The sequence below is a fragment of the Cnephaeus nilssonii genome (genome assembly GCF_951640355.1).
Source record: "Cnephaeus nilssonii genome assembly, chromosome: 9".
NCBI lineage: Eukaryota > Metazoa > Chordata > Mammalia > Chiroptera > Vespertilionidae > Cnephaeus > Cnephaeus nilssonii.
This window is the reverse complement of record NC_137080.1, coordinates 31,417,561-31,433,611: the sequence shown is the minus strand read 5'-3', so window position 1 is coordinate 31,433,611 and position 16,051 is coordinate 31,417,561. Positions and strand designations below refer to the sequence as shown.

General features: G+C 37.4%; 1 protein-coding gene across 1 annotated transcript in view; it reads right to left on the bottom strand.

Annotated features, from left to right (window-relative positions):
• Positions 1–208: 208 nt before the first annotated feature.
• The window catches only part of ADGB (androglobin), a gene marked incomplete at both ends in the record, with an annotated part of 140,638 nt that continues 124,795 nt past the window's right edge, over positions 209–16,051 (bottom strand). The window contains 5 exons of the mRNA XM_079781170.1: positions 209–397; positions 3,553–3,736; positions 4,426–4,516; positions 11,740–11,970; positions 15,461–15,575. Of these exons, the coding sequence (XP_079637296.1) occupies positions 209–397; positions 3,553–3,736; positions 4,426–4,516; positions 11,740–11,970; positions 15,461–15,575 (810 nt within the window). The remainder of the gene's footprint in view (positions 398–3,552; positions 3,737–4,425; positions 4,517–11,739; positions 11,971–15,460; positions 15,576–16,051) is intronic.

Genomic DNA, 16,051 nt, shown 5'->3' with positions numbered 1-16,051 from the left:
AAAATTAAACTCCCAATGACTTCAAATAAACCTTCCTGAGAAAAAACTAACAAATTAACATTAAAATACAGAAACTATTTCTAAGGTAGGAAAACGTTTAATTTTTAACTTTCTTTCTTTTTTTTTTTTTTGTCAACAGGAAAAGTTATAGATAATGAAAAATAGGTTTTCCTTTTTCAGAAGAAAGGGGGTGTTGTGTACCCCCTGGTTACTTTTTCTTTCCTTTCTTTTTCTTGTCTTTCTCATGGACTGAGGAGATCTTCTTTGCTGTCTCTGCCCGCATGGCTGCTTCCTCTGCAGCCAGAGCCTCCAACCTCAGGCGCTCAGCCTCCAGCATCTTGTTTCTATACTCTTCCCGAATATTGAAGATCTTTTGACGGGCATCATCTAAGGAGTCCTATTTCAAAAGAAAAACTCAGTCAAATAAGACCCACTGCTAAAAGGCTTATGGTCCCAGAAAACAAACAAACAAACAAACAAACAAGCACAACAATGCAAGACCTGGATCCTTTCTTTATGCCAGTAGATTCATGGGGGAAATTATTAAAGAAAGATGACAATTAAGTAATGGTCTCAAATGTTTATCAATACATACAACATGAAATAGTAACAAGGGGTACATGAGATTTTAACAGGATAGTAAATAAAAGCTTCAATAGGAGGAAAATAAAAAGTTAAGAATTAAATAGGCAGACATTTTGACAAAGCAGCTATCTGCTTTAAATGAGTTCAAATATAATCTATATCAAATGTACAGTTCTCATGTGTCTCTCACAGTAACTGTGCTCAATAAAGTACTAGTTCCCCACACATAGTCTAGTCCTGACAAAATATATCTGAGTTTACTAACAAATAATATCACCTAATCCATTGGTTATCTTTGTTAGTGTCAGTTTGGCTTTCATTCTTACCACTTCGAAAAAACTGTACAGTATTCATCAAAGACACCAAAGACCTATATGTAGCTAAATCCAAGATAATTTCTTGGTCCTATGCTTACTTAACCATACTCTCTCCTCCTGAATCAAGGGACCTCACTTAGTTTCTTTGACATCACACCCTCTTAACATTCCTTTCACTTCACTATCTGTTCCTTATCAGTCGCCTCTGCTTATTTCTCTTTTTCTCCTTCATCTTTTTTTTCTGAGTTATTTATATAATATAAATGAAACCTTTTAATGGAGATATAGAAACAGCTCTTAAAATCATGTTTCCAAACAATTTCAATGACTTAGAAAATACTCTTAATATGATGTTAAGTTTTAAAAAAGGATACTAAACTATTTTTATAGTTTGACTTCAGTTACATAAGAAATTGATTTGCACATTTTTAAAAGACTAGAAAGATACATACCCAAATGTCAGCTATTATAACTGATGCTTAAATTATCTTCTTTTTCATTTTTTTCTGTAATTTCTAAATGTTTTGTTATTGACTATTTTCATAATACAAAAAGTAAATACTGTTAAATGTTTATCACTGAGATTCAATAGTCAGCCTCCAGTGTTGGAAGTATCCCAAGTACTGAGCTACTCTGTTCTGTTCTACGATCAGGGCTGGAAGAAGAACATTATTCACACCACAGCTCTAAGCAACCAAGTGGTCCCCACTGAACCAAATCCCATTAAGTTTTAAACAGAAAATGCATGCAGTAACTTATCTTTTAATGTGGAAGTGGTCATATCTCAGACCTTAGGCCTTGTCCCCTCGCAATCTCATTCATCTAACCCTATGGCTTTAAATTTCATGTATACACTGATGGGTCCTTTTTTAAAAATCTCTAGCCCATATCTCCCTCCCAAATTCCAGAATCAACACATGTAACTTCAATACAATTTTCACATGACTGTCTATTAGGTAAATTAAATTATCTGCTTTGATACAATAGGTATATTAAAAAAAAAATGCCCCAGATTGAAGTCCTTATCTTTTCTCCCAAACCATCAGATCTTATAGCAACTCAACCCTTTCAGTTGTTTAGGCAAAAAAAATTAAGAGCATTTCTTGACTCCTCTTTCTCTTGTAATGCACCAACAATCCAACAGAAAATCCCGTTGATTCTACCTTGAAAATACATCTAGAATTCAACTGCTTCTCACTACCCTCTCCACCCTACCACCTTGGTGTGAACCATGGTTACCTCTCACTGAAATGCTCAATGAAATGGTCTCCTCACAGATCTGTCTTTTTTTTGCATGTGCCCCCTTCTCTACTTGTTTTCCACACAATATTCAGAGCAATCCCTTTAAAACTGAAGTCAGATCATGTTACTCCTCTGCTCTTTGGAATCCTGTCATGGCTCCGTATTTCCCTTAGAATAAAAGCTAAAGCTTTTATGGTGGCCTTTGCAGTCCTACACGATGACCTCCCCCAGCCCCATGTCCCCATTTTGTCTCTGACCTCTTCTCCAGTCACTTCCCTCTGTTCACTGCTCCTGCGGCACAGGCTCCCACTGTGCTTCCTCGAACACACCAAATGCAACCATTGTGCTCTGATCCTAGTCTACTTTTTTGTTTTTCTCAACACTGATCCCTTTCCATCAGAGTACACAATGTACTTATGTATTGTGTTTATATTTAAGCATCTATTTCCTCACTAGAATTTGAACTCTACAGGATAGCAAGGGGTTTATCTCTTTTGTTTATGCTTAGGAGCGTCCCTGGTACAAAACTGCCCAGAAATATTTGTTGAGTGAATAAACTGTGGAAACTAGAAACATTAAGATAAATATTTTAGAAAAGAAGAATAATTTTCAAAACTGTAGACGTGAACACTTAATGTCAGTTCCAGGTAACATTCTAGAAATGGATTACAAAATGGCTGTAAATAAGGCAGCGATTCCTAACTTCATTTGCATTTCTGATAGCATGGCCACAGTTATGGTGCAATGTATTGTCTATTGTTTCAAGATGATATAATGAAAGAATGATTAACGAACCGATGCTGGCTATAAGAAAAGCTTCTAGAAATGTTTTGTTTTCATTGCTAAATTCTTCAAAAAATGTTTGATAGTTTTACAAGGTGAGAGAAAAATACTGTATCTACTAAAATAAAATTGGTTTTGCTAAACTATTTGCACAAGTACAGGATAATTGCAGTGACATTAAAAATAATATGGAAAGAGCCATTTTAAGGGTTTAGTGTAAATTACGTTTAATATGTGTCAGAAACCCCTTGAGGATTGATACATTTTCCTCCTATCTGATGAAAAATACAATACTGATCATATTTCTTTTCTACTGCCAGCTTAAGTTTTGGCTGCCTCAAGTCTGTTCAGGCAATCTTCATCAGCTGTTTTCCAACTTCACAAACATTTTGTTGTCTTCTCTCCCATTCTTCTCACTTTGTGGACTGATTCCCAATACGGCATTGTAGAGGGATTTTAGGGAATAATTGAAATTAGTGTGTATAATCAATTTGCCATCTTTTCTGAGAAGTTGGGAACTAAATGTTTTCAAGACTTCTTTGTTCCCAGGTACTATGTGACTCTGACACCTTTTACACAATGCAAAAGAATGTGTCGACTGTGATCTATGCATTTTTAGACTCACCCACATTTCTGCATACATCTCCAGGCCTTTATCCTGCAGTTTAGCCCGTTCTTCTTGGTCAATGTCTCGAATGCTAAGGATCCTGGCCCTATACTGTCGGAACTGGTGAACCTCCTCTGCCTTTTGCATTGCCTGCTGCTGATTCAGGTCATCGGTTTGCAGCAAAGGCTCAGTATTTGTTTTCCTTCATATAAGAAACATTGAAAGAGAGGCAATAAATGGAGATGGAAAAAAATAAAATTAAAATAAAAAATAAAAGAAGGACTTAAATCATTTGAGAACTCTAAAATGAATTTTATCTTAGAACTCAAATAATTTAATATCATAACAGTATGGTTGTCTGAATAAAATCAAATATTAGGAATAGAAAGAATAAACTATTATTTTTAGATGGACTATGTTCCATCCATTGAATCATCGATATTTTAGAAAATTACTTTAGGAAAATATCAGTATAATTAGATGCACCATTTGATAAGATGTTTGTGGAACTGGTGTTTGAAAATATGAGCCTATTTTTCAGGTCTTCCTTTTTAATTTAAGCAGCTAAATAATTTTGAAAATGTTTCCAAACATACAAATATGCTTGAGTAACTAGGTCCTTATTAATCCTATTGTGTAGTTCTTAAGAAAGCTGAATCTAACTAAATAATGGCAGTAGGTATGGTGAGAATTTTCTGCAGCTCAACTCACCTTAAGCTGCACATTAAGTCTTACAGAAAACACTGAAATTCATGCACTTCTAAAAATTTAAATACACTGAAAATATGTTAAGCATTTAATTTCAAATTTCACTTACAGCTGTCTGTTAGCAGCGTATCCAAAATTCTACAAACACGGATGTCTACATTAATCATGTTTACTAAAACTTACCGTACATATTGACTTATATCTAGATCTTCTAGCGCCTTTTGAATAAGTCGTGGAGACATTTCCAAAAATGATTGAGATCGGGTAGTCATCTCTGTTAAAAAATAAAAGTCTTAAACTTCAAAAAAAAAATCAATGACTAACTAAATGAGTGTTAGATTTCATTTTAACGAAAGATAATATTTTCTGTTAAGAAAACAACCATTGATTGGACTTGCCTTATTTAATGATTTTAATGTGTTTTAATAGGCCTTAAAATATAATTATTTTTTATATTTATCTTCCACTGATGTTACTATACTTACAGTTAAATAAAAAAAATGACAAAATGAATATAATCTATAAGAAACGTAACAAAATGTTACTCTAATTATGGTTAAATGAAGGTGGGAACAAAAAGAAGTCATTTAAGTTATGAAATTACATTATAAACAAATTAAATAGCCCAACATTTAAAGAACTTGGTTTATATGGAAAGCTATACTAAGCATGCATGGGTGGAACATAAAAATGTTTAAGACACAGTATTCTATCTTCAGAAAACTTTTAGTCCAGTGGAGTAGGCAACATACAATAGATAAACAGTGAATGTAAAATTAGTAGGAGCTTTTTACTCTATAGGCCAATATAAACCCATAAAAACAGAGTTAAGAAAAATTTCAGAATCTAGGATACTAACCTACCATCAGCCTTTCCAGACCATTTTATAAAAATATATTTATTTTAAATTATAGTTGACATACATTATTATATTATTAGTTTCAAGTATACAACAAAGTGATTATATATATGCATACATATATATCTATATATACACTAGAGGCCCGTGGCATGAAGATTCATGCAATAGGCCTTCCTTCCCCTGGCTGCCATCACCAGTTTTCCTCTGGCACCCGGGACCCAGGCCTTTGCTCCATCTGCAGTGGAGAAGCCAAGCCTCGAGGCTTCTCTGCTCTGGCCACAGAGGAGAAACCAAGCCTCTTCAGTCTTCAGTCGTCTTCAGTCTTCAGTCTTTAGTCTTCATTTGGGCTGGAGCCTTCAGTCTTCAGTCTGTGCCTGGTATGCAAATCAACCCACCAATCTTTGTTGGGTTAATTTGCATATCCATTCCTGATTGGCTGGTGAGCATTGTGGAGGTACGGTCAATTTGCATATTTCTCTTTTATTAGTGTAGATATTATATACTAGAAGCCCAGTATATAGATTTGGCCTGATCCCCACAGGCCAGGCCAAGGGACCCCACCAGTGCACAATCTGTGCATCGGGCCTCTAGTCTATACTAATAAAAGGCCTGTGGCCGTGACACCATAACACGGAATGACCAAAGATTGGTCACCAAGAGGCTGCATGTGCGGTGAGGCACGCGCAGGTGGGCGGGGACTTGACTCTGGGTCCCGCATCCTGCCCAGCATGGTGGGAGTCAGTCTGGGTCCTGCCGGTGCAGCGGGTCTGGGTCTCACGCGATATTGTGTGCTGGGCCTCTAATATGCATATAAGATCTTTGGTTAATCTCTCCCCACCCTCCCCCCTCCCGCTTTCCCTCTGAGATTCATCAGTCTGTTTCATGTTTCCATGCCTGTGTATTGAGCATCTTCCCCCTGGTGGTCAGTGTGCATCATAGCTACCAGTCAAACAGTCGAACAGTCGGATGGTTGTTTAGGCTTTTATATAATGAAGTTATCACCACAATAAGTCTGGTACCCATCTGACACCATACATAGTTATTACAGTATTATTGACTCTATGCTCTACAATATATTCCTGAGACTTATTTTATAACTGGAAGTTTGTACCTTCTAATCCCCATCACTTTTTTGCCCATTCCCCCACCCCACTCTCCTCTGCTAACCATCAGTTTGTTCTCTGGTGTCTATTTCTGTTTTGCTTTGCTTATTCACTTGTTTATTTTTATATTCCACATATTAGTGAAATCATATGGTATTTATCTTTTTCTGTCTGTCTAATTTCACTTAGGATAATACCCTCTAGGTCCATCTATGTTGTTGCAAAAGGCAAGATTTTATTTTTTTATGGCTGAATAATATTCCATCTTTCTAGACCATTTAGTTTCTTTTTTAAAAAAATTACTAAAGTATAATTTATACACTATAAATTTTGCCCATTTAAAAAGTATAATTCAATACTTTTTGGTAAATTTACAGAGTTGTGCAACCAGCACCAAAATCCACTTTTAAACCATTTCTATTACCCAACTAAAATCTCATGCCCTTTTACAGTCATTCATGTCCTCCACAAGTCCCAGCCAACCATTAATCTACTCTGTGTCTCTATAGATTTGCCTTTCTTGGACATTTCATGTAAGTAGAAATGGTAAAATGATTTCTAACTTTTCAATAAACTGATAGTCATATTGTTTTGATTATTGTTGGCTTCATAATAAACTCTGAAATCACAAAGTCATAATCCTCCTCCTTGGTTCTTTATCAGAATTAGTTTGGTAATTCTGAGCCTTTTATATTTCCACTAGAGGCCTGATGCATGAAATTCGTGCAAGGGCTTCAGCCCCTGCCATCACGACAGCTGCCTCTGCCTCGGCCCCCGGGGAAGGATGTTGGAAGGACATCCAGTCTAATTAGCATATTATGCTTTTATTATTATAGATATAAATTTGGAGGTCAGCTTATCAAATTGTGTAAAACATGTACTAGGATTTTAATAGGGAATGCACTAAATTTATAGATCAATTTTGAGAGAATTAAGTATAAATATACTATATTACTATATTGAATCTTCTAATCCAAAGCATGGACTACCTCTCTCTTTATTTAGATCTTTGAATGTTTTTTTCAGCGATGTTTTATAACTTTCAGTATGTAAATGTTTCATTTCTTTAAAATTTATTTTCATATATTCATTAGTGATGCTATTGCGATAGAAACTGTCTAAATTTAATTTTGTTTGCTCATTGATAATATGTAGAAATAAAAGCTCATTTTGTATATTAATCTTTATCATGTGACCTCACTAAACTCACTTATTAGTTGTAAATGATATTCTTGGTTCTTTTTCTCTGATCCCTTAGGATTTTCAATATACAGGATCAATTTGTCTGAGAATACAGTTTTACTTCTTTCTTTCCAATATGGATGTGTTTTATTTATTTTTTCTTATTGAGATGGATAGAACTTCCTTTAAAGTATTAAATATAGATGGTTAGAGTGGTCATCTTGCCTTGTTCTTCACTTTAGGTTGAAATCACTGTGGTCATTTTATTATCCACATCTCCCTGTCCAATTTTTGACTGATTGGTTGCTTGCCTTGACTAGCATCACAATCCCCAAAGGGACCCAGATCCTCCCCTAGAGCCTCCAGAAAAAGGCAGCCCTGCCAACACCTAAATTTTAGAATTTCTTCCCCATAGAACTATAAGAAATTAGTTTGTGTTGTTTTGAGTCATTAAGCAGCAAAAGAAAACTAATTCAATTAAGAAAATGTATTTGTTCTTATTTTTAATAAATATGTTTTACTTTGTTGTATGCCTTCAGAGTTGGAAATGTTTTTTTGGCCATTTTTTCCCTTATCACTGCTTTTTGAGAAGAGGGTATGTCAAGTATTCACCATTTAAGAAGTCTCACCCCCCCACACTGACTATTTAACTTTGCTTTTTAACATGTGGTTATAATAGTCTCCAAAAAATATTATAAAGCATTCAACTTTTAATAACTTGTTAAAAGCGACCTTTCATTGAAAATATGTATAATCTAATGTAAACCTTTAAAAATATAAAAAATAACATCCAAATAAATTTTTTAGTTTTTTCCCCCCAAAATACATAGTCATGTACACATGAGAAAATAAAACATATTAATACAAATCCCAACTCTACTCCATTATTAAAACATAAATTCAATCATGTTTTTCATTTTATAACATTAAATAAAAGATTCCTAAAATATTAAAATTTTATTATATGACTCTTTTAAAAACCAGTAGCACTAACTTTTCTTTTTTCATCATAGTTATTTTGGGATCTTAGGTTTCTAAAGTACATTTTCTTTTCTTATCACATATCTACCATATTAATGTTGGGTGTATTTTTGGCATTTCTAACTTGAATTATTTCTCTAAGATACCAACTGCTGACTTTGGCTGGAAAGAAAATATTTTCTGATTAATTAGATGTTTGTGATATTTTACATCCAGCCAAATAATATATATTTAAACACAGAGGGTAGAAAATGGGCAGAGAAATCTTCATGTTAATCTACAAAACTCTGTTGTATCAGAGCAAAGTATGAGTGTAGTATGACAGTCTTAAACCTCTGAACAGTGCAGCTCAAAGTTTGTGTGTGTGTGTGTGTGTGTGTGTATACCATCCTCCATCTGAAAGTGACAGTATGCCTAAGAATGTTTTTACAGCAATTGGTCATCACTGGGTTATTTTATCGTATTTTACAAAGTTTTAGCTTGCAAAAGACTCGGCGACAACTTTCATGACAGGTAGTTTGAGAATTAGTATTTAAAAGTCATGGCAAAGAATGGTTTGACCTATTGTGCGGCCTGAAGAAAAGATTTTAGAATAAAGACAGTGATCATGGCCAACCTCTGGAAGAGGCACTTTTCAGAGGCCCCCAGAAATAAAAGGGAAGTTGAAAGCAATGTTTAGGATCTTGGCCTTGACCATGGCTTGGTGTAGAAGACTGCTTAGGAGTGAATTCCATAATGATATTGTTTACATGACCTCTCTCATTATGAAGCAAGTTGTTCTAAGTTACCTACTAATTGAAAATAGAAAGTAGCAAGAATAAGGTCTCTTTAGGGAGTCACAAATATTGATGGGAAGGTTGAGGCCACACCATGTGAAGCTCTCACAGGGTCTATAATTGTGGAGAGCGGCTACAGCATTCAGACAGGTTCAAGCCTTGGACTGACTTGTGGCAAAGCCATATACAAGTCCCAGCTTGGAGGGCAAAGCCCTCCCAGCACAATTATAGCCAAAAGGCTATGGTTGTAAGCTTGACCTTATAGTCTGACACTGCAGTCCTAGGTAGCTATGGGATGTGTGTTGGTGCGGGGTGTGTGTGCAGCAAGTGTTGCCAAAACAAAGCTTGATAGAGTTCAGAGAATGGCAACAACAGGAAAGAAGCAGATTTGAAACTCACAAGAACATTGTAAACATCTTACCCTTGTTTTCCTTTGGTTGCTCTGACTATAAAATAAAGCTTCGGCTTACAGGCTGTGTCACTGTGTCCTCATCCAGGCACAGTGATCCACCTGGCCCCAACTGCATTCTCTTGTCTGTTTTATTTAATCCTTCACCGCCCCTCCTCAGGCTCACCCCTGGCCATGCTGGACGCAGTTCATATTAATATCTTATGGGCAATGCTTTTCCAGGGATGGGGGTCAATTTGTGATGCACCAACAGCAGAGGTGCGAGTAACATAGCAAGTTCCAGATAACAGCTGACAATCAGACCCAGGATCTCTAGCAGGATTCCTTCTACAACCACAGTATCTGGGCACGTGACAATGTTTCAGAGGGTTAGGATGTATTGCAACCACACAACAACATAGTTTTTCTTGATGGTGTGTAAATAAACTTCCCATCTTATATTAAATTAAAATGATAACACCAGGTATTTAAGAATGTTTTAAAGCAATTGTTGCTGGAGGACAGGCTACGGTGGTCCTCCCTTCCTGCTTACTCTTCTTCCCTTTCTTCCCTGTTTGCTGTCCCCTCCTCCTCACCACAAAGTACACTCTTCTACAGTTGTGCAAACTTGAAGGCAAATGTCTGAAGACTGGTGGCCAAAAGTGTGAAGAAATGAGCAGCAGGAGAACTGACACAGAAGCCTGGTCTGGGGTTTGGGATTAAAAGTAAAATCTGCACTCTGATGGCAGAGGGGACACTGTTATCCAGGCGGCTCTGGTTACATTCCATTTTGTCAACTGGAAGAGCACCTCATTAGCATATAAATAAACCATTTGCTATGGGAATTTAATTCTATTTTCATTTTATATATCTTTAAATTAACTAAGTGTGGGGGAAAAGTTTATGGAATCGAAAGAATTAGGGTTTGAGTGCTGATTCTATCCAAACTCGACCAGCTTCCTCTCCTTAGCTTCCAAGGCAAAGATACCATATGTTTTATCTAGTTCACAGAGGCTCAGCTGAGATAAATATGCCAAAGCACTCTATCAACTGAATATTAATGTGAAGTGATAGATAATGTCCTAGTGCCACTACCATGCGCACTACCTATTAAATGAGTGCTTGCTTTCAAAATACGGGTTCAAAACTATTAGTATCTCTTTTTAGTGTGATAAAAGAGCCTTTGAATTTTCTTCTTTACAGTGGAAATCATTTAAAGACATGTTTTAGTCCTAAAAGTTTTTAATTTTAAAATTCTCAGACTGGTTCAGTAATTTTGAAAAGAGAACCATCGCTGGCATTTCTGAGGATGCTTCCTTCTAGAACATTCTCCTCTCTTGCCTGGGTTCTTAACATGCAGAGAACAAAAGAGTGAGATTTTACTACTGATATAGGTGTAACTGGAGGGTGTAGCCTCAGGGAGGCAAATGGGCCAAGATCACAGAACCCTGGAGGTGGCCAGCAGGCAGCCCCCCTCACTCATAAGTAGTGCTTCCAATTCAGGAAGGAGCAGGGAACTTGGGCCCCCATGGGCAGCCCAATTTATTGTTTCCAGAGGTATCAATCAGATAAGACAGGCAGCCTCTTAACAATAGAAAGTCTGAGAGTTGCTTAGGGAAAATCCTCACTGGTCCTCCAACCCCTTCCCCCACAGAAGCCAGGAATGTGCAGACATCTCTCTCAGTAACACCATCCATGAAGGACTTAGGTTCATTTTAGTAAATAAATGCAAATCCATGCCACACAAAAATTAACCAAGTCAGTGTGACTTGTGTGCCACTGAAAACTGCTTTCTTTCTTTCTTTTTAACTGCTTTCTTCCAACCTTTTAGAAACTAAATATTTAAAATTTGTTATGAAAGGAAAAGAAGAAAATCTATTCTGTAGCTTACTGTAAAGAAAATAAAAAGGATCTGTGTTTGATGACAATGTGTTTGTGATTAGTACAATGTTACTTTCAGGTATAACTACACACTTTAGAACTGCTACTTTTAAGAAATATTTGCCTACTTTTAGCTTTAGGATAAGTGTTGAAGCAATCAGATTCTTAAGCAGATTATCAACTCTGATAAGCCAAATGAAGACCTGAGCATCTAAAATACAAATTTTTCTGTGGCACAACGTCACATTTTTTTGAAGTTAGTATATGTTCCGGGATTTTTCTTTCAAAACATGTACTTATCTTACCCACGAGAGTGATACTCACTCCAGTTTTCCTTCCGCAGCAGCTCAGGGTCCTCTTTCCCTCCGATCTCACCCATTACCGTTTTGGTCAGATCCTTTAAGCTCTTGGTCATTTGCCACTTCTTCCAGAGCACACTCCCCTGTTGCATTGGTTCTCTGGGCTCCAAAATCTTTGTTTCTGGCTCTTTTGCAAAACTTATAGCTGTTTCTAGTAATAACATGGCATGTGCGTTACTGACAAAAAACTTGCATTCTACGAAATCATGTGCAAAAAGTAACAGGGCTATGAGAGCACAGGTTTGGAGCAAAAGACTTGAAAGCTTTGCAACTTCTAAACCAGAGCACTGGCAAAAATAACCATTGGCACTTCACAAGGTGACATGGATGACGGAGCAGCCATTGGGTCTGGAAGCTGCCTCAGGATATAAAAAGGTAACGTAAAAACAGAAGCTTTGTGGAGGTGAGACATTACAAATAGGAAGGGGGTTTCTGAACCACTGGGGCTGCTGTTCTCTTGGGTGCTGGAGGAAGAGCCGCCCGTCACATGTGAGAATTGTGAACAGATGGGACCCTTCTTTCTGGAGAGCAAGCCCTGTGTGCAGGCACTTGTCTAAAATTGTCGTACTAGTAAAACAGAACTGGAAAGGGATCTTTCTTGCGAAGCTGCAAAATTTGAACAAGTTTTTCTTAAAGCTATGATTCTACTCGCCTTGTTCCATATCTCTGTGCCCAGGAAAAAAACTGGAAGACCCACCGCAACTTCCACATTATGCAGACATGTTCCCTCTATTTTTTCAATTGCCCATGTTTTAATTGGTGTTATAGTCTGCTTGAATGAAATAGGTTAGTGCTCAAGAGTGTGGAGAAATGTTGAAATAAAAGGGAGACAATCAGGAGTCAATGTTGGTTGCATCAATATTGTCAAAAGGAAGTTGAACTTAGATATCCTATATTATAAAAGCGTAGTATTGAAATTACCCACTCGACCGGGAATTCAACCAGGTGGGGGGGCTGCCCAGGGGAAGGGAGGGAGGTCCTGGCCAGCAGCTAGCAACTGCTGCGAACCCTACCAGTGCACGAATTTTGTGCACTTGGCTTCTAGTAATAGATAAATTTCTTATAAAACACAACTTAACTAACCTTGACACAAGAAGAAATAGAAGAGATAAATATCGAGACATATACGGTGCATATACTGTACGAGTTTACCTGGACTGCGGCAGTCCGGGTTTGCCCATCTCTATTCTTTCCCCTTTTAAGAGTCACCAGGAATCTGCAGTGTAAATCTGACCCTGACAATACACTTTTTAAACCCCTTACCTCCCAGCCCTGCTTAGCTTAAGCAATGATCACAAATGATGGGAAGAAATCTTCCTCATAGGTCAGTGTTTAAATAACTTGAATTTGAGTATCTTTAGGCCTATGCTCACACTCCTCAAATTGGCCACCCATATCTTTTTTTTTTTTTTAACCTCTCATCATATACTGTGTGAGTCCAAATATATGAAGTTCAAGAACAAGGAAAATTAATTCCTAGTGATAGAGGTCAGACTAGTAGTTACTTTGAAGAAGGAAATGGCGGGGAAGGGGAATGAGGGGGACTTTGTGGATGTATTAAGTATTTTATATCTTGGTCTGAATTTTCATACATATGCGAAATTTGTTAAGCTGTAGAATTGAAATTTGTGCCTTTATTGCATGAATGTTGGATGACAAGATCAAGCTCCTCAGAACTCTGTTCTCCACTAAATCTTGTCCTTGGCTTAGGAAGAATTCCAGTTTTAGCAAAGAATCCTGCTAAACCCTCTTATTGAGAACTAGAGGCCTGATGTATGAAATTCATGCAAGAGTAGGCCTTCCTTCCCCCAGCTGCCAGCACCGGCTTCCCTCTAGCACCAGGGACCTGGGCTTCCCTCACAGCCCTGGCTTTGTCTAGAAGGTCGTTCAGAAGGATTTCTGGTCTAATTAGCATATTTTGCTTTTATTATTATAGATTGCCCTTACCCTTGATAACCAATTAAGCTTCTCTTTCTCCCATCTTTGATACTTAATCAAGTTCCTCTTCCTTGACCCTTGAGACCTATCCAAGTTCCTCTGAGTATTTTCTCTCTACTCTCTGCCTATTGGCTATAAATCCCCACTTGTTCCTGTAATATTCAGAGTTGAATTCAATCTCTCTCCCAATTGCAATAGTCTTGAATAAAGTCTTTCTTGCCATTTTTAACAAACATCTAGCACAACAATTTTTCTTTTACATATAACGTAATACATTTACATAATAATCATAATCTAGAGCTTAAAGAATAAGAGCTGCATTCTATTCACCTTCCTATTCCTAATATTATTTAATTTCATCAATTAGAGTAGTGAGTACTTTAGGAGTTAGAAGTATTTTAAATCCCATTGTTGTCACTTTTTATATGTATGTGACTTAGGAAGAATAAGATGACTCTCTGAGCTTTGGTCTCTTTATCTGTAAAATAGAAATAGTAATGTTTGTATCATAGTTAAAGGTTTGTGCTATAGGTTAAAGTGAGATACTAAACATGAAGCATTTTGAACAGGTTCTATCCCAGGATAACAAAATTAGGGTGATATTTACTGTTTAGATTGTTTATAGAAAAGTTAACAAACATTATTTTTATAACAACTATTAAATTATTCTCCTGAAGATGTGAGAGTAGGAAAGCATGTTTTAGGATGTGAATGAGGCAACCACATATTGGTAAGAAGATATCAGACACATGGGCTGTTGGAGGGCTCTGTCTACATGCTGGGTTTGTTCCTGGCTATCTTGTGAATTTAGTAAATTACTGAGAAAATAATTATAGGTCTTTGTCCTTATTGGTAAGTTGAGAATAATATATATCAATGGGTTGATGTAAGTATTAAAATAATTAGCATTTCACAGTTCCATGTCCAAGGCAATCACTGACTTGATAGCTATGATTCTTAACTGCCATTATTCATGTTTATGATGATTAGAAAAGGTGCCAGATTTATAGCAGGATGTCTACCTTTAAGTTTGCATACTGCTATTCTAGCCAGGTCGTACCCTTATTTCTGGTTTCATCTCTCATTCAGTGAAGAAAATCGTATCTTCTTGATGAGAAACATAAACATATGCTTGGTGAAAAAGAAATAAATATCTATCTGTACTAATAAAAAGGTAATATGCTAATTAGACCGGATCAACCGGATATCTTCCAGATGTCCAACTTCCTTCTGGACAAAGTCATGGTGCCGGGGGCCGAGGCAGAGGTGGTTAGGGGCAATCAGGCTGGCAGGAGATCAAGCAGTTAGGGGTGATATCAGGCCAGCGAGGGGGAGCAAGCAGTTAAAGGTATGATCAGGCAGGCAGGCAGGAAGAGGCGGTTAGGGGTGATTAGGCAGGCAGGCAGAGTGGTTAGGGGCGATCAGGCAGGCAGGCAGGCAGGCGAGCAGTTAGGAGCCAGAGGTCCCGGATTGTGAGAGGGATGTCTGACTGCTGGTTTAGGCCCAATCCTGCAGGGATCCCAAATTGGAGAGGGTACAGGCCAGCTGAGATTCCTCCCCACCCCACGTGCATGAATTTCATGCACCGGGCCTCTAGTCTTTTATAGGATTGTATGTGACTTCTCACAATCCTTAAGAAAACAGATTCTGACATGGTTTCTTTTTACCAAGCATGACTTGCTGCCTGTCATTTTGGAGGGCAGGGCCCTGAGGCCCAGGGAGACGGGGGAGCGGGCCGGCTCACCAACCTTCTTCCACTCCTCGCGAGTGGCTTTCTGACAGAGGCACAGTCATCGGTGCGCTCTCGGCATCGGGTGTTTTCTTAATGAACCGGCTGAGGTAATGCAGACGAGCCTGATAAGCCTAAGGAACAAACATGATCAACAGACAGTACAGACATCTTAAAGGTACTCAAGACCCAAACAAAAACAAAAAAAACACACAGGGAAATGTGAATGAATGAGGCAGCTGGGACCAGGCCAGCACTTGTTAATTATCAAATAAACTCAATTTCTAAACCATCCATGTTTTTGACAGCCATTTCTGAGAATTAATGAAGAAGTGGTCCTAACATTAATGCACTGAAATCCCGCATCTCCTGTTTCTGAATCGCTTTTATCTGCCTCAGTCACCCTGAGTTGGGACATGAAACACACACAAATAATACTGTTTCACTATGGCAATGATTCTTATATAAAATGTAGGGAGAGGGAGACATGAGGTATAAGGGGGCAAAAGTAGGTTTACAGTTGTGAATATGTGAAACAGAGTTCATTCTTGTATTGTTATTTATTAATTATTGTATTATTTATTTGTACTACAACTGTAAACCTACTTTG